The following is a 23,746-nucleotide window of genomic DNA, read 5'->3' on the forward strand; positions in this document are numbered from 1 at the left end:
TACCTATTAGTATGGTAAAATCAGTTTGTCTAATGAATTTTGTCGTAATAACATAATAATCGAATTTCCTCAGGGACCGTAGTAATATTTGTTGAACATAATGATTTAAAAATGAAATTCCCCGTAGCTATTTCCAACTTCAAAAATTTGCATGATTTCGTAGTTGCATTTGCTATTTCCCACCTATACATAAATAAACGTAATTAATTAAACGTTATCTTCTACAAATAATGTGCCTTTGTCCTTTTATTTGAAGATACTATAAATATTTCGAAATCGGGATTATGAATAACAGAGAACCGGGTTTCGGACTAGAAAATTGGAAAGTGCACGGTAACCAGCTCGAGGGTTGATGATATTCGGGTGTAGGAGTTTAGGGTTACAGCGTGGCAGGGTAACCAGCTCGAGGTTTAAGGAAATTGGGTTCGGGGTGGTAGGCGATTAGGGTAACAAATGAATGCTCTGTTCACTCTCCAATGAAGGGGTAGCAGCCCCTGATGACTGATACTGTATACTTTTGTGTTAGATTTTAAACGGAATTTCATAAACTTCATTTCTTCTGAAAAAATTTTGCAAGAAAATATTTGAAAACATAGCTTTTCTTTCAGGCGACTTATGGGGTTGCAACCCCTGTAGATAAAATCCATATATTTAGCTGCAATTTTTTAAAAGAATTTTTTAGAGTTTGTTTCGTCGAAAACTGTACATAAAATACAAAAATTTCGCTATAAAATGGTGTTGAGGGGTAACTTGCGGGGGTAGCTTTCACCCTCTAAATAGTTTATTCGGCAGAACAAAAGTATACATGTGTTTGGCTTTTTTGAGCGTCATAGAACATGAAATAACCAGCATAATCTGCGATTAACAACTGCTTATATTGTATTAATAACATTAAGGGGTAGTTCACCCTTGAAATAATAGATAATAGGAAAACCCCGAAAAACGTCAATTTTGTTTTATAATTTTCTACTAAAATATCATTTTAAAAATTTTTATATATAATTTTTTGATTTTGTATCGTAAAAATACACTTAAAATACAGTTTTTCCTCTATACAACGTACGGGTTGCAACCCCCGTGGACCAAATTGATGTGTGTCAATTACTTTTTTTATAAGTATCTTGTGTTTTTTTATTTCATAAAAAAATATTCATTACAACTAAAGAAATTGCTATAGAACTGCTTTTGGGGCTGTTTTTTGGGGGTTGGTATCATCCCTTAAATAGCTTTTTCCGCCGATAAAAAAAATACGGGTCTTTTATTTTTTTACGAACTATAACATATCTTAATTGCAGAAAAATCGGAGGCGGAGGGTTGGGGTGGTTCCCTTGTGAGTTGGAAAATAGTATAGACAAAAAAATGTATTGAAATTAAGCATTATGTATTTTATCGTTATTGGCGGTAACTTTTTGATCGTTTTTTTCTAATATCAAGTTAATGATATTCATGACGAGCGCGTTGGTATCAGGTTCCATATTTCAATTATTTTTTTCCCCAGTGCATCATCTGTTTCAATTTTTCAACAAATGAAAATTTTATACCGAATTTTTAATTGCGAATCCTTCTAACATTTTTAATTAGATCATTATTATACGAAATTAACATTATACGTAATGTTTGTGTAAAGAGATCTGAAAATACATCAGCTATTATTATCCTAAGTATGCATCATCATATATACAAGATAAATATATTAATTAAGATTATAAAAGCATATAAGATTGTAACGGGTGAGGCAATCGTTGAGCTTGCTCGTCCTGTTTGCCTCTCTCTCTCTCTCTCTTCCACGTGCCCTTCCCTTCGCCTCTGCCACATCGGTATCTTGGTAATTCGGACTAAGTGTCGATGCTCGATGTGGCTTTGTTTCAGGTTTAGTTCCTGATCGGCGATGGTGGTTGGATCCGTGCGAGGAAAGGATATATATATACACATATATATAGAGATAGTGTCGCCAGCGTGACTCGCACATGTGTGCGTAGCCGGCGGCGCTCGGCCGATTTTGAGTATTGACGGAAGAGGGCGAGAATGCCGCGAGGCATTAGAGACGATGGTCTTATTAAAATCGAGTGAGAGTTAATAAGTGATCATCAGCTCAGTGGACAACTAGAAGCAGTGATCAAGGCTACTATAGATAACTCTCCCTTGCCTGGAAGTTCAGGAACAAATCATCTCGGCAAGAAGGACGTCGAGGAGCGGCGGAGCGACGCCAGCAGAAGCAGATCACCGGATTCTCGACTACGCCCCTTTCTGGGTGAGGTACTTCTCACATTATCGGTGCGCCCTTCAGTCTCCTCTCTCTCTCTCTCTCTCTCTCTCTCTCTCTCGAATCATCATCGGGACGCGGATAGGTGGATGCGTGCGTTAACCCGCACCGCATCTGCTGGACGACGAGATAAGCAAGTGTGAGGCGAAGCTTCGTCTTCACTGTGTTTAATCGCAGGGAGACGAGCTCGCACGGCCTTTCTTGTAATATAAATTGCATAGCGTTATGGATAAATAAACGAATGTTAACAATAAAGGGTTGAGTCATTCTTGCATTTCCCTGTTTCTTTATTGCAGCATTCGGACTACTGAGCGGCGAAAGTCCATCGGCGCCTTCCGTGACGAAGCGAAAGTGCCTTCCGTACTTCCCCTTTTTCTAAATAATTAGTAGCGTGACGTTATTTGGGCGATTAACTCGGATAGATAATTGCACTCCGAGTTAAAAGAACGAAACGTGTTACAAGATGTTATAGCTTAAAACTGAGAGACAATATATTTTTTTAAAAACTAAAGATGTTAATGAAAATTGCCAACATATAACATTTTACAATTATAATTGAATCATGAATTATATTAACTTCCTAATAATATGAAAATTTCAATTTTTTATTATTTCATATTCTAACTTCTTATGTTTAGAGTTCGCCTAGTTGTCAATAAATCAAGTGGAGATGCTGTAGCTATGAAAATGGTTAATATTGGCAAACATCCAGATGCACGAGAAACTGTAAAAAAGGAAACAACGATTCATCGGATGTTATCTAATCCATACATTATTCAATACTTTGGGCAACGCAGTGAAGCCAACATAGAGTATATATTTTTAGAATATGCATCGGGTGGAGAACTTTTTGATCGCATAGGTAAAATTTTTGTACACGAATATGACCCATGCACGCATTTGTTCAAAATACATCATTGAGTAGTTGTAGAATATAGTTAGAGTTGAAAAAATGATTTTGCTTCTTATAAACGTATATATCCAGATTTGCCATACTTATCGATAAATATCATTGCCATTATCATCACTTTTGTCTACACCCAGAAAAACTTCCAAAATACCTAATAATTAATAAAAAGGTGGTGGAAATTTCTTATTTTCTTCAAAAATTATATATTTCAATAAATTGTGTGTGTGTGTGTGTGTGTGTGTGTGTGTGTGTGTGTGTGTGTGTGTGTGTGTGTGTGTGTGTGTGTGTGTGTGTGTGTGTGTATGAAGGCGGTCCGATAAGTACTCAGCCTTACCGCCCGATGGTGCCACTCTCGCAAGAGAAATATACTACCAAGCAGTGTTTGCCCTTGGAAAGGCATTTTCAATGTTACTCATTGGATGCCTATCGACAGCAGCAGTAGCATCGTTCATCTAAAAAATACGAGGATGGTCCGATAAGTACTCAGCCTTACCGCCCGATGGTGCCACTCTCGCAAGAGAAATATACTACCATGTAGTACAACCTTGTCGATGGTTACTGTCAAAATTTCAGCCAAATCGGACTCATAGCTTTGTCGTGACCGCGCGTGGAAGCGGGCGTATTAGAAAAATGGAAAAAGAGCAGTATCGGTCAGTGACTTGATTCTTGTTTTTGGAAGAGAAATCGCACAGCGAAATCAAAAAGCGCTCGGATGCTGTGTACGGTGACTCTCCTGCTTCGATGGCGACCGTCAAAAATTGGTTTAACGAGTTTTAACGTGGTCGCACGTCGGTTTTTGATGAACCACGCCCAGGTGCTCCGAAAACGGAGGATAAAGTGACAAAAATTCACGATTTCGTATTGGCAGATCGACGACTGAAGGTGAGTGAGATAGCTGAGATCATAGGCATTTCAAAAAACTGCGTGGGTCATGTCCTGCATAAAATTTTGAGCATGAGAACACTGTCGGCGCGATGGGTGCTGCGTTTGCTCACTCTGGACAACAAAGGCAACCGTGAGACAACTTCAGAGCAGTGTTTGACGCTGTTTAAGCGCAGTCCGAAGGAGTTTCTGCATCGTTCGTGACCGTCGACGAAACATGAATTCACTGGTATACACCAAAGACCAAAGGAACAGTCGAAACAGTGGACTTTACCCGGCGAAAGTGCTCCGAAGAATGCGAAGACTGCCCATCGGCCAGAAAGGTGATGGCCACCGTTTTCTAGGATTCACAAAGTGTGATCTACATCGACTACCTGGAGATGGACAAAACGGTCACAGGGCTGTATTATGCCGAATTATTGGGCCGAATTGCAGAAAAAATGATCCTATTTGGCGAAGAAAAAAGTGATCTTCCACCATGACAATGCACCGGCTCACACCTCCGACGTCGCCACGGCCAAATTGGTCGAATTAGGCTACGATCTGCTGCCCCGTCCACCGTATTCTCCAGATTAGACCCCATGCGACTTCATTTTGTTTTCAAACTGGAAAAAGTCGCTCGCCGTGCAGAAATTTGAGTCGAATGAGGAGATAACCACGGAGGCCTACTTTGCAGACCTCGAGGAAACGTATTTTTCAGATGGGTTAAAGAAGTTGGAGTATCGCTGGGTCAGGTGTATCGAACTAAAAGGAGGCTATGTTGAAAAATAAAACGCCACTTTTTTTTAATTTTTGTTTTTCTTTTGTAGGCTAAGTACTCATCGGACCAGTCTCGTTTATATATGTTTTGAGTTAACAAAACATGTTTTGAAGTTTGGACCACATAAAAAGCAATTGATTAATCTTGAGTTGCCGTATATATATATATATATATATATATATATATATATATATATATACGTACCGCATATCATTGCGGTTAACGTGGTGAACAAAAATTAAAATTTGGTTTGATTGCAGTTAACGGTCACAAGGGCGTTTCGAAAACGTACATACGAATTCGCGAGGACTACTTCTGGCCAAACATAAAATCTGATATACAGAAACTCATTAACACTTGTAAATACTGCGAGATCTATAAGTTTTGCCGGCAAAATATACGACAACCAATGGTACTGACTGACACACTAGATACTAGTTTTGAACATTTAGCCTTGGACATAGTTTGTCCCTTCAAAAAAAAGACCAAATAAAAATAAGCGATGCAAATGTCAGCGTAAGTCAGGAAGCAAGTTACCTGGACGACACAAGCTAAACAATTTATAGTAATAAAAATCTTAACGAAACATTGTAAAAACTACCATGCAAAAAACAAAAATAAACCTCAGGAAACATGTACAATTCTTAACGAAAATACAATTAAAATTAAAATTAAAATTATACTCGGTAACCGTATCTATGTCGTTTTCTGTATATAACTAACCGGAGAATGCTGATATCACTGGCAGCCCTCACTTTTCTAATCTTAACCACCGATGCACTACAAGCTTTCCGATGTGGCCTTGGTCAACTGAACGTAACTACGATCTCCCTCGTACACATTGAGTCCTGTGACCTTCAAGACTTAAAACCTGTTCAAACTCCTGTTTATATGTAAATCCTACAGATAGTCGAGTCGAGTCCGCCTATGCGGTATGTTTCATCATAACTCTGACGTAAACAGAGTCGAAAATCCATCAAAATATTATCTTCCGATGAATGTTTTGACTTAGCTCGGTATAAAGAGCTAAAATACGGAGAGACCCTTGTCTTAGGAATCAAGATTAACACTACTACATGGGAAACATGCAATATGTTAGGTTCCATTTCAGATGAAGGAAAATTTTCCGGAGGTAGTTACTTCAGATAGCTTGTATGTCTATGTGGAACTCACGATAACTGTGCAAGAGTTCTACGCAAGCGTATCAGGAAAAAGAATACAATATACTTACTAACCAATACACAGTGTGTCTACTCGAACGGACATTGCTTTATCAACGAGGAAGCTTACGCATTCTGGATAATAACCCCAGTGTCAACGTGCAATTATAACAAATACGAAGTCCTAAGCCAAGGATAAGGTGTTAAGGTACATAATAACGTCACCAACATTTCCGATGTATATTTTGCCAACTTAACTGGCGACATAAAGTTTGGGTTATCAACCGGAGAAGCTTTCGGGCTATGCGGATATCGCTTCATCGCGACTGAACCGCTCTTCATCGTCGAAACGGAATTTGGAATGGAGTTAGAAAAACAAGTTATAAAGTACTCTCTATCTCTAGCTACTAGCGCATCAAACGAATATATATTAACGAATATATATTATCCTCATCATCACAAATCTGCCCGGCTACACCACCGAGACTGTTGGTTAGGTCGTACACATTATTCAATGCCAGGTAGTATCTTGCCGTCTCCGAAGCATTCCAAGTTGCTATCAAGAGTTGCCTGTGATTTGCAACAACAAACCATTTTTCCTCAAATCAAAAACACACATTTTAACAATTTAACAAAAAAATAACATGGTTTGAGACTACAATCGCATCCTTCCGTCAGCATACAAGTTTAAAGGTATGAGGTACACACCATTAAAAGCCCCACCGTTAATCACTCCAGCAATTATCCAGCCGATGACAAAACTCACTTGGCGCTACCATAATCTCTAAAGACTCATCAACGACAAAATTTGAATGAAATTGGGCACTATATCGTCGGGCCTCATCGCAATATTCATGATTATACAATCCGTTGAAGCAATAATGGATGTCATTATACACGGTTATACCTTTTACCGTATCTACAGCTGAAGCGTCCACATACTCCTCGAGCCCTGAAAGCCATCCCGAATAGTGACTGATACTTGAGACAGCACGTCAGACGATGACTTTCTTGAGCTCAGCTAAATTACCCACCACCACATTGAGTAAACCTAGACCTATATAATTTCTAAATATAATTTAGAACCTTCATCCTTTCGTCCATTTTTCCTGGAACCAAAATAAAGTCTCGCCAGAGCATTCTAACCTCTAACCGATCTCGCCAAGTGAACAGATCCAAGAAGTGGAAGTCTCTTTCTCCGGCTGTTTCTTTTCCATTGGAATGAGGTATTACGTTTCAATAAAGTTTACATAAGCAGGGTCGACACAAGGTCACCGGAAATTCCTATCTTTGTTGCTGGTTGTGTGGGAGAATTCTTAGGAAATGTCACGAATTCTCACGAAGTTGAGCGGCAAAGGCAGGCGAAATTAGTTAATACTGTAAAAATCACAACTGATTCGCAACCGCGTGCTAGATATAAAATGAATCTACCTTTATAAACGTCAGCAAAATACCTAATTTCCCTAATTCGTGATGAGCCAAGGTGGAGAAATTAGTACTTTTGCGATGCATTTTTTGTCCATGATAGTCTAGTTCCAGCATCACGTCTAAATTGTACAACTTTCTATCGATAAGTGTTGAATATGAAATATAGAAATACCGCTTAGTTCAAAGTTTATTTTTCTGTCATTCTGTTTTTCGAGAAATAAATATCTCTAACCACACAACCAACAATTACACGTATTTTCATTTTATAATTGCCGTTTATTCCGCCAATCCCTCTACAAATTTGTGCTAAGTATGTTTGGCTGAGAATACACAATCCATGATATAAAGTGAATATCAGTGCCAGTAGAACAAAAAAAAAAAGAAAAATAATAAATCCAATTAAGAGACTTTTGTAACGTTTGAATCTATCCCACGTTATGAAAACAATAGTTCGGACTCTTTCTGCTGTATTTGTAATCGCGTTTCCGAGAGTAGCAAGAAGTTGACACGTGTATATTCTAAATGAAATATGAAAATTTTTCGAGTAGTAAACCCAGTTTTCTAACTCGATGAATTGTCTTGAAATGCAATTGAGCGTCATTGCATCTATCGGGGAGAGGCCCGACAGCACCGCAACCAATACTCAACTTAATCTCTCAACAATTATTATATTAGAGGTAGGGAGATATCTAAGGCTACTTTTTTCTCATAACAGAGATAGTCTTATGAGTTGAGCACTTAGATATCGAAAGGAGAGGAATTAGCAGGCTAACCACTGAATAAAGAAATTTATCTCAGAAAAATGCTGAGGCTTTATTTCCAAACAGTGCTCACGCTGCTAAGCAAGGTAGGATAGTGAATCCTCTTGCCGCAGCGACGAGCGAATTTATACTTGCGAAATGGGCTCCTTTCTACGCTTGATAGCCCCATCAACGCTATTTTTGAAATTGATATAAACTTTGCATATATTTTGTTGCAAAATGGCTCGATCGAGATTGAAATTTTATGATTTAAAAAATTAAATATGAAATAACGAATTTTTTAACATAAATCGCTTCTCGAGGAAAAATCGCCTTTTAGAGTTATAAGTAATACAATTCAATAATCAAATAACGCCAATTTTACAATAAATTTACGGAAAATTTTTACATAAAATAATCGCTTGTAATTAGTGGAACGTTATTCAAATTAAAAACGATTAATATAGCTATCTAATTTTGAATAATAATTAAAAAACGAATTTGCAAATTTCTTTTTTAATCATTTAAAAATCAGCAAATTAGTGACAATCATAATCATTAATTTTACAGATATGTACAATCGACTCGCTATCTAATAATGCAATTTTAATTGTTTAAAAAAATTATAAATTTTCTATTTATTGATAACTTAGTGAATAATTAGTTACCAAAGTGTCAAATTCTTGCTTCTCCGTTTCAGTACGTCGCGGACGTAATCGCATATTCGAATTAACAATATGATTATTTATTGCAAAATAACTAACAATATTAACTTGCAAATTAAAATAAACTAATAAATACCGACTTGAGAATTATAATGACATGAAATTCAGGATCAGCGCATCAAAATTGACTAAAAAAAGTCCTTTGGTTCATTCGAAAAACTTTATAATTGTCGATTTTGCATTGTAAACAATATATTTCCCACGGTCGTGACGTCACGCTCCTTATATGGTAATGTTTTCGCAGAGTTGCCCTAACACATTTACATATGTATGAGAAAAGCGCCTTCGCTCAATTACCGCTTTTCTTTGATTGTCACGTGCACGACGGGTTGCTATTTTGCAGAGGGAAAAAGGGACAAATCAGACTGGACCGTTACACTTTTTCAACACATCGATAGGTGTACGTAATGAAAGTTGACATCTCCATTATCTGAGGTTACATTTTCATTATTAATTTATTTAATTTTTAATACTTTGTGCGCAAAGTGCGTCTTTCCCGCATGCTCGGCAGAAAACGTACCTTGAAAATCGCCCTTTCCACACGTCGTATCAAAAAATACGGTACGGCACATGTTCGAGAAAGAGTTTCTCGTCTCGTATACCTTTTCACCCTCGCTTCGCTCGGACGTAAACGCTACGCGAAACAAGAATCTACTTTCCCGCGCTTGTATCATAATATACTATATGAGCATTTCTGCTAACTCATTTTTTCCACGCTATTGAATGCTATATTAATCCCTACTATCAAGTTCGTATTGTTCCATAAACCTTCCTTATTCACGCGAATTATCCCCTTATAAAATAACATGAAAATAAGGCTGACATCCAGTTAAGCTGACCAACCAAATAATTTATCGCGGCTTTTTCTACATTTGACATTGAATTGACCTTGATTATCACTAGAAGAGAGAGGGGGAGGTTCTCTATGTAAATTGTTCTATGGTCAAGAAAGTAGGGGGCCAAAAGCCGGTCAAAATGACCCTCCTCCTTATTCAACTAATAAGGGGACCCAAGGTTACTTAAAAGTTGAAAAGTCAGTTCTAAATAAATCGATCTTCATTAAGCCAAAATCGGAAAAAGGGTCAATTTAATACTTATTAGGTGTAACGTTTTGTCTGATATTATGTTATAAAGTTCGGAGTTTAAGATATATTTGCAAATCGCGATTCCGAGAGTAAGCAAGAAGTTAACACACAGTAATAGATGCCTGATATGACCAAAATAACAGTTGTCGGAATATTTCAAAATCGCTATTGAATCAATTATTGAATAGCAAACGCAGTTCGTTACTTTGACGGGTCGTTTGAAATGTAGTTAACAAGGAAGGTACCGCAACCCGAACTCACCGATTTTGATAATTCTTATATATGTTATAGTACATTAAAAAAGCAAGAGATTGGTTTTTTTTTATCGGCGGAGAAACGTATTTAAGGGGTGAAATCCACCCTCAAAGTTCACCCCTGAAAACATTTTTTTAAAATAACTTTTTTTCTAGTCAATATTTTTCAGTAAAAAAAAGTGGGTAATAACCCTTATAAAAAGTAAAACAAACTCTGGTTTGTTTGACTTTTGGGGGTTGCAATCCCTACTTTTAATACACGAAAAATTGAAAAATTGACATGAATTTTCGTAGTAGGAAAATAGTTTAGTTTTGAGCAGATGTTTATGTTGAAAGAAAATATAGGTAAACAGTTTCTTTGTTTTCAATTAAATTATAGGCATTTCAAGTCCCATTTCTAATAAAAATAAACTGGAAAAATTTATATGAATTCCTATTATAATCCTTTATAGTGAAAAATCTTATTTTTATACAGAATCGATAAAAAGAGAAAATACATTTAATCTATATGATCTTATATATATCGTATACATTTTGAGGTTTGAACAATTTGGATTCTACAATTGGTCCAAACTGGCCAGATTGTTCCTTTGAAACTAAAAAGAGAGGTGACAAAAGTTTTCTTTCACCTGATATTAAGGGTTGTATAGTATAGCTGTGTATCGTTGATGATACTGATTGTACTAGACATTGAATCTGACTTCCGCCTTCCACCGTAAGTGTCCTTCCGGAGTGAATTTCCAATTGGAATCCACTTTGATCTGTATTATAAGTATTATGAATTCCAATTTCTTGAATAGCTTTCTTCACATTGGTAACAAATGTAAGAGTTCGTTTCTCTAGTTCTGCACTACTTTCGAAAGTTTTTCGGGTAACGAATTTGTTAATTTTTCTTGGTACAATTCTGTGAGCAATTTTAAATCTTGATAACCAGTGTTTTGAAGCTTTGAACCTACAATCTTCAAACTCTAGTTCCTTTTCTGCGTGTAATGCCCAACGACACAAATCTTGATCATGCACAATAAAACCAGCGTCAACAGCAGATTTAAAATTTTGTAATACATAATCACAAATGCGGGCAATTTTTTCTCTGTATGTACCACCTTGGTTGACTGTGTAAGTCCAACGCCGAAGCTAACTGATAGAAGATACATTTTTGAATTTACTTTTCACACTCTCAAAACGGAAAATTTTTTTTTCACACTTCGCCAATAATTCACTGCTCTTTCTTTACAATCAAAAGATAAATCTTCTCTATCTTCTTTACACTAATTTATTGGAAATTCTACAGGAGGAAGAAAATGATGCAATATATGATCCTCGATAATTTGTGCATCAGGATCCTTGTATTCCTCCTGAAAATCTAACGTTTCTTCTGAAATTATTTCTACATCGTGAAATGCGTCCATAAAATCTATTAAAATATTTTTTATGTTTTCCGCTAACTGATTTTCTTGATAAATTAGTTAGGTTATTAATCGGTAATTCCAATGTTTGAAAGTATGCCAGCAACAAATTAATTACGTTGACAATAATTTGATTCAAAAGTATGTAAGTTAAATTATAATTGACAGAGTAAGTTAACTTTTATTGATATATTAATTTATTTTTTTAAATATATATCTTATTAGTTCTAGCATCAAATTTTTTGCAAATATTACACGTTGAAGCTGCTGTAACTAAAGCCGTTGCAATGAATTTCTTCAAGGAGTCTAATAATTATGTTTCGTTCGAATTACTTATAAAAGAAAATACGACTATAAAATATCTTGGGGAGCACTTAACAAGTAAACAATACAATGAAGACAATAGGCTACAAGTAACTTTTGAAGATATTGAGAAAGTCGAAGGATTAGTATGTAAGTATAAATTATTTTACTTGGTTTTATATACTACGGCTGTTAATATTTTATTAATTGTATATTTTGATTATCTATACTTTTTTACAGGTATCGAAGGATCCACAATGATAAAATTTGTGCAAACTGAAAATAAATTCAAAGCTGAATTTTATGGATATGAATCCATTACTGATAGGACATTTAAAATTACTATTCATATTTCCAACTTTACTGAATGCAATTGGGAAAAGGGAGTTCGTGTAAAAGTTGTTGGTGAAGTAGTAAAATCTGGTACATAATACTTAATTATTAAAGTTGTTTCACATTTACTTATCGAAAAGCTTTTAATTAAATAATTATATTCAAATATTTCACGCTTATTGTATCATGTATTATTTTTCAGATGGTCCAGTTACTGTAGTCTGCTGAGACGAAAATGCGATTATACCAATTCCTGGTATTAGACCGATGTCAGCTGCTGATTTGGCATGTGGAGTAAAAAATCAAAAAAGAGGACATGAACAATCGATATCTTTCTGATTTATAATTCATATTTTTTACTACTGATCCAGACTTTTTTTTATTTATATTTTCATTATTTCTATTCAAAAATTCATCCTTTTCAACTTATTTAACTTATTTATTAGTATTTATTGAAAAATGTTCGTGTTATTCATATTTTTCGAATGGAAAATTAATTGCATCTCATGACAAATTCTCATAGTATATAAATACATAAGCCAGAGAGTTATTTACTACTATTAGATTTAATTACACTATACATAATGTTACATTAGGTTATCTATGAAAAGGTAGATCTTAATGTATTATTCTATTATTATTAACTGTGATGGATTTTATAGCATAAATTATGTGATTTTATTCTATAATAATTGTGACTGATCAATCTATCTGATAAATAACTGTCATACTATATGAGATGTGATTCATAGTGCCTTGATAAATATAAGTCGTGCATACGTTTTATATGTTACATGTGGTTTAACATATATTACGTGTATTATGTTGTAACGGTAAACGTCTTGTTTGCGCTATCGTCTCAATCATGCGGCTGCCTACCAGGGCAGCAACTACCGGCCGGAGAAAGCGGAAAACGGGAACTCGGTACGAGATAGGACGGAACGCGCGCGAAGGGGAAAGAACCAGTCGAGCATTAGCCATCCGAGCATCTAGCAGCGCAGAAGAGTGAAATACGAACACAAATAGCAAAAGAGTGCGGAAACAAACCAGCTGATAGTTTACATCGAAACTTCCTTGGTTGTTGCCATTTGGAGTGTGCGTGAAACGTCACCATTGGGGGCGACCACGAGGACGACAGAGAAAATCGCATCAATAACCTGAGGTACCGGAAGCGGCAATACTGATTTGTTCCCCCTTGATAGTGCGACCATATATCTAAGCTAAGCTGGCCAGCTTTCTCCTCGTACCGGCGATTCTGTAAACATCGGTAGCGTGCATGTGAATTAATATTGCGAATAAAGAACCATAAGCGATCTAGCGATGCATGTTATTGTCGCGAACGCCGTATAAACATAAACACGCGGGCCAAGCGTCTTAGAGTTCACAGAAAATAAACTAACTCATGTTTAATTGAAACGGAAATTTATTGTTATCATGAGTAATAAGTTCGTTGTCTGATCCCCGTTCCCTCCTGCTCTCCGGTTAGCAAACGTGAATATTTCGATTTCGCCGCGCGCATTCCGGTACGATTGCGCGTTGAGCGAACCAAAGAAATAAAACGGATTCTCACCTCGTTACAATGTATAAAATTCTATAAATAAACGTTTTTTTTTAATTCTAATATTGCATATTTAATTTCGTAATAAAGAAAAGGAATATTGAAAAATGATTTATTTTTCAATAATAATAACAAGGTGAAATAGCATTAAAAATATTATTATAAAAATTTGGAATACTCAAGGAAGACTTTTACTTAATATGCTGAGACTGATTTAAAAATATCATTTAATATATCTATTGTAACGGGGTTGATACCGCTTATTTATTTTAATGCGCGCGATCGTATCGAAGAGCGGGTATCAGTCAACCAACTATCTACTATTGAAATAAATGCGATGAAATTCTAATCAATATTACATGCGAGATCGTTTATTTCCTCTAAGCTGTACACTGTATTCGGCCCGCGTGCTTATGTTTACAGTACGCTCGCGCGACAATAACATGTGGAGTCGGATCACTCGCTGCTCTTTGTTTGCCGAGATAGTGCATGCACGTTTTCTAACGAGTACGAGAGATAAGTTATTTGGGAATTCTGTCGCGATCGCGAAATTAAGCTGGCCAGCTTACCTTATTAATTCTCGCACGGGAAACAAGTGATACGGAGAAGGAGGCTCTTGCGGCACACGCTAGTCTTTCGGCGAACGTTTATATGCGTTTTCAGTTTCGCCCTCGATGGCGAAACTACTCACTCACGCACGCTAGCACGCACACTCCTAGTGTTCTGTATCAGGCACAGCTCCTTCAGGCTTGGATCAGCTCGTCTCGGCACTCGGAAAACTCGGGAAAATATTCTCGATATTCGCTGCACGGCTCGGCGATCGAATTCTAATCCTCGACTCTTGGCTAAACGTGCCGGTAGCTAATCCTCTACTCTTCTCAGGCGATATCGATAGCTGATCCTCGACTGCCTTATTTTTATACGCACGCGTTCCGTCCCGTCGCGCGCCGAATTCCCTTGTCACATTTTCCCCAACCGGTAGGTGCTGCCCTCGCGGGCAGCGGCATGGTTGGGCCGTTAGCGCTAATAAGACGTTTACCGTCACACTATTTACATAGAAAATTATTACTAATACATTTCTGTTTTTAAATTCGTATACTGTTGATTCGTATTCTTTTTAATAATTTAAAAAAAATAAAATTCAATTAAGTTGCAATACAATATAGACACATCAATAATATTAATAAAGTGTTGGTAAAAATTTTCATTTACAGAGCAATAATTATTTAAAAATTTTTATTTATTTAATTTGTTAGTATTGCAGACATAGATTCTATTGGATGAATTATCAATGTCATGGTTAATGGTTATTTCGATTATCTTGCATAAAATTACACTTGGCATTAGAATTGTTATATCAATCAATGAGAATTTAATAAAAGTACTTCACCTGAATTAACAGTTTCTTTCTCATTGTATGAGTAAAAAAAGTAAGTATTATTATTTTAATATTAATGGTATTTAAAGTAACAAGATATGAAAAATTTAAGGTTAGACACGTGTTAAAATGATAACTTTTAATTTAATAAATTTTATTTGAAACATAATTCTAGATATAATTTCATATAACTATTATGATTAAGCTTAGGTAAACACGTGTACAATTTGAAAAGTTAAATTGATTATGTATAAAATATATAAATGAGTGAAAGCTTTTATGGTCATTGCAACGGTAGTCAATTCGATCAATCGATACGTTTGCGATTCGGTAGCACTCGCGATGCTAGAGCGAACGATTAAGAGAGAAAGGGGACGCGCGAGAGTTTAAAGTTCAGTATAGCCTCAGCTGTTGGTTAGAATACCGTCAAATTTTTCCCCGTATTTTCCGTGCGTTTTCCTTGCCGTTTACCGAGTGGAAGTTTTGGATTTTTTGGTACGAGTGTGGGTGTTGGAAGTGTGCGAGCAGTAACAGCTACTTTGGCACTAGCTGATAGGAGTAGCTTACAACAGCAACGAGGCAGCAGCAACTGATCTCTGTGACCGAGGCAGCGCAGCAGATTCTCCAGGAGCTTAACTTAACTAATAAACGGTTACGACTGATCACCGTAATCGTACCGTAAATTTTTTCTTGGAATGCGTTACAATTTCAAGTATACATGACACAGTACAAATATGAATGAGTACAAGCTATTAAGTCAATCACATCAGATAAAAAAGTTTTAAATTCTAAATACTGTAACTGTGTAATCATCATACTTTTATTTCCAGAAATCAATATAAAATTGGTAACTTGGTGTAGACCACCAAAAGCAAAGTGAATTTGAATGGGGGTCTTGTGTTTTATAAGATATTGTACAAAAGTGTGAGTGAATTAAAGTGAAGTAACTACATTTATACTGAGCTCTTTATATAGTGTTATGATGAGTACATTGATAGATTATTTAAAATTGAAGCAATCCAAAGAAAGACCATATTACTACAAAATATAATGATTGACTAAACGAACAAATAAAAAGGCTATTATATATAAGGAATTAATCAATTTCCAATTTTTATTATCACAATTATATTTTTAGAGCTCAAAATAAACTTAGTGACTTATTGTAGACCAGTAAAAGCAAAATGAATGTGTACGAAGGTACTTATGCTTTATAATCTATTGTATAAAAGTGTAAGTAAATATTCATGAATCAAAGTGAAGTGACCAAGTTTGTATTAAACTACTGAAATAGTGCTATGATGATTACATTAATACAATGGAAGTAGGCCATGTCAAATAAAAGAAATTATATGATTATTAAATGCAACATAAATCAAACGGCTAAATATATAATTGTCAAGTATAAATTATTGAATTTAAATTGATTTTTTGATACATTAAAATTATAATATAATATAATATTAAGAAAAAAATGTATTCATGAATTTGTAACGGTTACTGTATTTTATTCTTTTTATTTTCATTTGTTTCAGATTATATATCACATTATCTCACAAAAATAAATAAACTATCATAGCTGTCAAGCAGTTTGGAAAAAGATATTTGATTCAAATATTATAGTTCCATCCAGGCTTCATGATATAACAAATAAAGTTTTGGTTAGTACATTTTTTCAGAAAATGATATGGTTGTTTCATGGAATTTATTGTTAATCATTATATTTTTTATTTCAGGTTTTCAATTTGTACAGATTAAAAATGATTAAGTGATTTTATTGTGTGTAATTTGAAAGTTATTGACCAGTTTATATATTATTTATTATAAATAAAAATATAAATTAACATAATTCCATGTATGCGATGTAACGGGGGGGGAATCCTTGCAAAAATGGGAAATTTATTTATAAGCAAACTCCCACGATGCAGAGCAAACCGCCGCTCCGTTAATCACGTATGTAAGTACGTGTATTCGCTTTAACGTCAGATGATTTCTCTTTGTTGTCTTCTATCAAACGGAGTTGAACTCACCTTAAGTCACATGTATCGTGACACTCGATGAGTTTGAAGTGTGAGCGACTTTACTCCTTCTCCGCTTAATCCCCTAGGCGTAATAGGATTAACACCTAAGCCTATTTCAATTTCTTAAACTATTAGGAAAATCATATGACGAAATCGGCGAATAAGTTAATAAAGTTTATTCATAAAAAATCTATACAGTCTTTGTCGGGCCGAAAGACTGACGCACGCGAATAGGATTTACAATTAAATAATTTTCCGGTGAGAAAGAGAGAGAGAGAAGATTCGAATATTGGCGCGATCTAACGCTCGGCGCGAATACAGAATTATCAACGCTAACGCGGCTGAGCAAAATAATAAATATATTTTGACATGCGATAATAAAGGGAGGTGTACCTACCCTGCGGTGCAATTACGGTGATCAGCCGTAATTGTTGATGTCAGCAAAATATCAACTGCCTCCGGTCCTAGGTTATCAGCTGTGCTGCCTCGTACCACCTATCAGCTGCAAATCTGCTGCTACCAAAACGCTGCAATCTGTAGGTCTCGTTGTTGCACTCACGCACGTAATTATTATGGACCAGTAATTATTAGTCGGCGAGAAAAAACAGTGCAAATAACTTCGGCGATATCTACTTGTCACAACAGCTGAGACGTAACTGCTAATTTGAAAGATCGCGCGCCCCCTCTCTCTCTCAATACTTAGAACTAACGCGCGAAATTCAGAATCGCGAACGGTGCGATTAATTGAATCGACTACCGTTGCAGCACTTGAAGTAATTGAGAAATATATATTTTTATACTTATAAATTATCTACATACATAATCAAACCAAAGCAAACCAAACCAAACCAAAATTTAACGAAAATTAAAATAAACTAAAACCTAATTTATCAAAATAAATTGATGCATTACGTTAAAGCGTAATTACGTTTTATTATTTAAGATATTGCCAGAAAAAATTTGTTTATCACTGTGTATCCTTCATAGTTCTTAATATATGTTAGACATTTTTGTATTATTATCATTTAGTAATTTATATTTGGATATTTAACTTTTAGTTAGATTTTAGGTAGATTGAATTGAAAATTTATTAGATCTATTTTTAAAAAACGAAACATATTTTAAAACCGTTAAAAAAATTCAAATAAAGTTATAACATCAGATAGTGGTTATTGATTCAATATTCAATAATTATCAATTTTTAAAATAACTATTCACCTCATAAATTTGAAACTATGGGTCGACGAAAAATTACAGACAATGAAGCAGTGATTGCTAAACAAAATAGACGTATTCGAGAATTAGAAAATCAACGTCGTAGGCGTCAAACCGCTTGATAACGTATTACCGATAATAATCGTATATTAGAAGTGAATGTAGTTGAGAAAGACTACTTAGGATTAATGAATATTTTATGTCAACATTGTCAAGCCAAACATTTTATAGATAAAAAAATTTCACATAAAGGATTATCTTTCAATGACTGTTGTGGCCATGGAATGGTAAAACTGGATCCCCTGACAGATTTTCCACCTGAACTCACAACTTTATTCAATGGAGAACACGATAAATCACCTATTTGTTTTGAACGTATACGCAGTTATAATATTTCTCTATCTTTCGCTTCATTTAATGCTAATTTAATTAATTTTCAAACGCATAGATCAGGCCCATATTGTTTTAAAATTCAAGGCCAAATATATTATCAAATTAATACAGCTTTATAGCCTAGCGAAAACGGAAACTCTTTGTATGAACAACTTTTTATAATCGATCAAAACGAAGCTTTGAATTGTCGAATACAACAAAATCCTGTTGTAGATTATGAATTAATGTCAATTTTAGACAGCATAATTCGGAATAAAAACATTTATGTTAAATCTTATGAAATGATGAAAGATGAAATACGCATACAACAAATAATAACATAAATGAAAAGTGATTCATAGCCTTCAGAATTGCATTTATTATTTTCATTAAAACTTGGTCAAGACAGTCGAAGATACAATTTTCGAAAAGTTAATGAAGTCGCTGCAATATTTTGAACTGTTGATGGAGAAATACCTGAATCATACATTACCATTCGTAATAAAAATAAAAAAACGTTAGAATTTATTAGTTCTATGGATCCTAATGTAGAACCATGGATTTATCCTATATTTTACCCGTATGGTACGCATGGTTAGCATCAAAATATGTTTCTTGTAAATAATGATCATAATCGTCGGATCACACGTTTAGATTATACTAAATATCGAATAGGTATTAGAAAAAATGAATTTAATCCTATTATAAGAGGGCGTAGGCTATTTCAACAATGGGTGGTCGATAATTACGAAAACATTGAAAAAGATAGAATTCAGTACTAGTAGTGTAAGAATCATCAAAAAGAATTACGAGCTGATACTTATAAAAGTTTACATAATCATATGAGAAATGGTGCAAATGATGTTAATGGTCATGTAGGTATGAATATTATTCTTCCTTCATCGTTTACTGTCTCACCTCGATACATGTAACAATGTTATCAAGATGCTATGGCTATTATTAATGAGACAGGTAAGTCAGATATTTTTCTTACCATGACATTTAATCCAAATTGGATAGAATTATTAGAAAATTTGTTACCAGGTTAACAAGCAACTGACAGACCAGATTTAGTAGCCAGAGTTTTTCATTTGAAAAAAGAACGCTTACTAGATATTGTTCTAAAGAAACATTTCATTGAGAAAGTTGCGTCCTACGTCTATGTCATCGAATTCCAGAAAAGAGGATTGCCATATATTCATTTATTGATTACATTAGAATAATGGTACAAAATTACTACAGCTAATATAGTTGATAAATTTATATCAGCTGAAATACCAATTAAAATAAGAAATCCACGTTTGTTCGATATCGTTATGAGAAATATGATTCATGGACCCTGCGGTGATTGGTGTATTAAAGGAGGTAAACGTTCAAAAAAATTTTCAAAAAAGTTTTAGCAATTTACTACTATGAATGAAAATGGTTACCCACATTATCGTCGAACAGATACCGGTAATATTGCGCTGAATTGTTACATATTTTCGATTGCCATATTAACGTGGAAATTATTTCAAGTAATACATCTGTTGAATATTTATATAAATATATTGTGACGGTAAACGTCTTATTAGCGCTAACGGCCCAACCATGCAGCTGCCCGCGAGCGCAGTACCTACCGGTTGGGGAAAATGTGTGATGAGGGAATTCGGCACGCGACGGGACGGAACGCACGCGTATGCAAATGAACCAGTCGAGAATCAGCTATCGATATCGTCTGAGAGGAGTCGAGGATTGGAATCCGATCGCCGAGCCGTGCAGAAAATACCTTTGACGTTTTCCCGAGTTTTTCCGAGTGCAGAGACGATAAAAGAGAAGCTGTGCCATAGCCTGACGGAGTGTAGTGCGTGCAAGTGTGCGTGAGCGGAAAGTTTCGCCATCGAGGGCGAAACCGTAAGCGAGAGACAACATCGCCGGCAAATAAACATTACCGAAAGACAGCGTGTGCCGTACGAGCCTCCTTCATCTTACTTGTTACCCGTGCGAGAATTAATAAGGTAAGCTGGCCAGCTTAATTTCGCGATCGCGATAGAATTGTCTATAACTAATCTCTCGTACTCGACAAAAAGCGTGCGTGTAATAACTCTGCGGCATGTAAACATAAACACGCGGGCCGAATGAAATGTAATATTAAGAGGTAATAAAAGTTCTCGCTTGTGATACTAACGATATTTCCGACGTATTTTTTTCGCATTAGTAGATAGTTGGTTGACTGACACCCGTTCCCTCATGCTCTCCGGTTTTCGTGTTTGAACGTGTAGGTAATCACGCGCGCTCTTCGATACGATCGCGCGCATTAAAATAAATAAACGGTATGAACCCCGTTACAATATGTATATAAAGGCCACGACGCTGCTACAGTTGTGATTGGAAATCAGAAAATGGTAGCATTATTGAACATGATGAATGTCGTAATTTTATTGAAACGTGTTTCGTTGGTCCTGTGGAGGCATGCTACAGAATTTTCAGTAAAACAATGCAAGATAAAAGTCACACCGTTATAACATTACCAGACCAGTACATCTGCCTAATTAACAAGCAGTAATAATTATGCAGTACGATGATGAAGCTTCATTGTTAACAAGTTTAAATAATTTCAGTAGTATGTTCCTTGATTATTTTACATTGAATGTAAACAAAGAAACAGCAAGACAGTATTATTTTAATGAAATACCAAAATATTTTACGTACAAGAAAACAAAAGTTAACGAGGAATTTATTTCTTCATGGACAACTAGAAAAAAACACTTTAATTGTAAAGGTCGAATATATTCAGTTAATCCAACGCAAATAGAATTAATTCATTTAAGATTATTGTTACTCAATGTTAAAGTCGCTACAAATTACAATGACGAAAATACTGAACACATATACACTGGCATAGACAGCACAGAAAACTGTAAAAGTAATGAAATGGAAGAAATTCTCTTACCAGAATATCTGAACTGATAAGCGGGATCGAGCCTCTGGAGCCGAAGAGGCTTCTACGGCAAAGGTTCATGCACGTGCCTTTGAGGCGCCAGTCGAGGCAATTCAGGAGCTCGTGAACTCTCCTCCGCCGAATCGCCGTCTTCGTCGAGGATCTCCAACACTCTGTTGGTACCCGTGGAACACAGTACTGTGCTTTCGCGATCGACTCCTCGTCCTCGCGAATTTGCACGCGTCCTTGTGACTCTCCCGAAATTCGGCCTTGGGGAGCGACCGATCGAGATACGTCGCCGATCCGGTGATGATCCTAAACAGGTATTTGTATCAACCGTGGGCCGATACAGGCCCTTCACGGCAGAAGCCACACACGATCTCTCCGCCGCTTCGCGTATTGCGAGAGGCGGTAGGACGCACACTTGCGTACGGCTTCTGCCCAGTACCGTACTGTAGCGGCCAAATGTAACGTCGTGGATGGAGTCCTGCTTTTTTTAAGGCTCACCAAACCCGACGTTTGAAAAGGGACCGGACCTCCCGGTAACGGTGGAGGAGTCGGCACTTCTCGCGACCTGAGTCTGGCACCATTAAACGTCTCGTTCGAGGCGCCAGGAAGCTGTGGTGGAGCCTCGACCAGAGTGGCCGCAGCTTCCGGCGCCATCGGCTGTTGCAACACGTTGGGAACACTCATCCCGATCGCGGGAGACGATTGCGCGGAACGGTCGGGTTCAAAGGGTGCGGCGGTTCCCAACTCTGTCGCTCTATTATCCATCGTCGTTACCAACACCTTAAAAATAAAATAACAGACATCCAAGTTATCATACCTATAGACTACATGCCTCCTTGCCTTCAACTAATATCCCTTAACCTTTCGAGGTGCAAGGTATCGCTTTAATTCCGACACATGCACTCGCGCACCACGATGTTTGCTGTCCTTCTGCAAATCGTATACTTCCGGTGATAATACTCTAACAATTTTGAACGGACCGTTATATTTAGGGTCTAGTTTCGCGTTTTGACCCGTGGCAGCGTTAGAGAGTGTATGAACTTTCCGCCAGACTAAGTCTCCTACTTGGAAAAGTACTTGCTTCCTGCCTTAGTCATATTGCCGCTTCTGTTTTTCCTGAATTTCCTCAATATGCTTCGCTACTAGATTTCTAAGCGCATTGAGTCGGATTAAACGGTCCGTCCACGCTTGCGTATCAATTTTCGTAATAGGCATTTTCTTTTCTAACTCTCTCCTAAGACTTTTAATCGGCCGAGGATCCCTACCAAAGTTTAAAAACGCCGGCGACACTTTCGTAGACGACTGTGTCGCGGTATTGAATGTGTGCCTAAACTCGTGCAAGTAACGGTCCCAGCTTCTATGGTCTTTGTCAACAAATATTGCGATCATAGTTTTCAGTGTCCTATTAACACGCTCAACCGAATCGTTCTGCTGGTGATAGGCAGGGCACAGCACGTGCTCGATGCCATACTCCCGCAACATGCCGTGGAAGATCACATTCTTATATACTTTCGCATTGTCACTAATTAAATACTCTGGCATCTCCCATCTATATAAAAGTAATTCTTCCAAGTCAGTGGCCAGAGCAGGCCCGTCTGCCGACCTAAGCGGTTTCAATTCTACCCACTTGGTGAATAGATCTTGAAACACGACCATATACCAAAACCTATTCTTGCTACGCGGTAGCTCGACTACATCCGTGGCTACTACGGTCCATGGGCGCTCTACTATACGTTTTCCCATTAAACCGAGCGGCGCCTGTTGTACAGTTTTGTTCTCCTGGCACTTTTTACACTCGGAAATGAAGTCCACTAACGTCGTACCAAACGCCCGGCCAGTAGTATTCACGTGCTATTCTATCATAAGTCTTTTCCCGACCCAAATGTCCAGAAGAAGGCTCGCAATGAGCGTCGCGCAACACACGTTCCCTATGCTCAACCGGTACTACCATGTGCCAACACTCTTCTCTGTTTGTGATCGAATCGCGCAACTAATTCTGCATAAACTTATAGAGCGTGCTACCT

General features: G+C 36.5%; 1 protein-coding gene across 3 annotated transcripts in view; it reads left to right on the forward strand.

Moving 5' to 3' along the window:
- Positions 1-23,746, forward strand: part of LOC131669299 (serine/threonine-protein kinase grp) — a 493,024-nt gene that overhangs the window by 114,074 nt on the left and 355,204 nt on the right. For all 3 annotated transcript variants that reach the window (XM_058944280.1, XM_058944204.1, XM_058944124.1), the window contains one exon: positions 2,902-3,125. In XM_058944280.1, coding sequence (XP_058800263.1) covers positions 2,945-3,125 — 181 coding nt within the window. In that variant the 5' untranslated portion in view covers positions 2,902-2,944. The remainder of the gene's footprint in view (positions 1-2,901; positions 3,126-23,746) is intronic.

The sequence above is a fragment of the Phymastichus coffea genome, unplaced genomic scaffold (assembly GCF_024137745.1).
Source record: "Phymastichus coffea isolate CEN01 unplaced genomic scaffold, Cenicafe_Pcof_1.1 PCOF00001, whole genome shotgun sequence".
NCBI classification, from domain to species: domain Eukaryota; kingdom Metazoa; phylum Arthropoda; class Insecta; order Hymenoptera; family Eulophidae; genus Phymastichus; species Phymastichus coffea.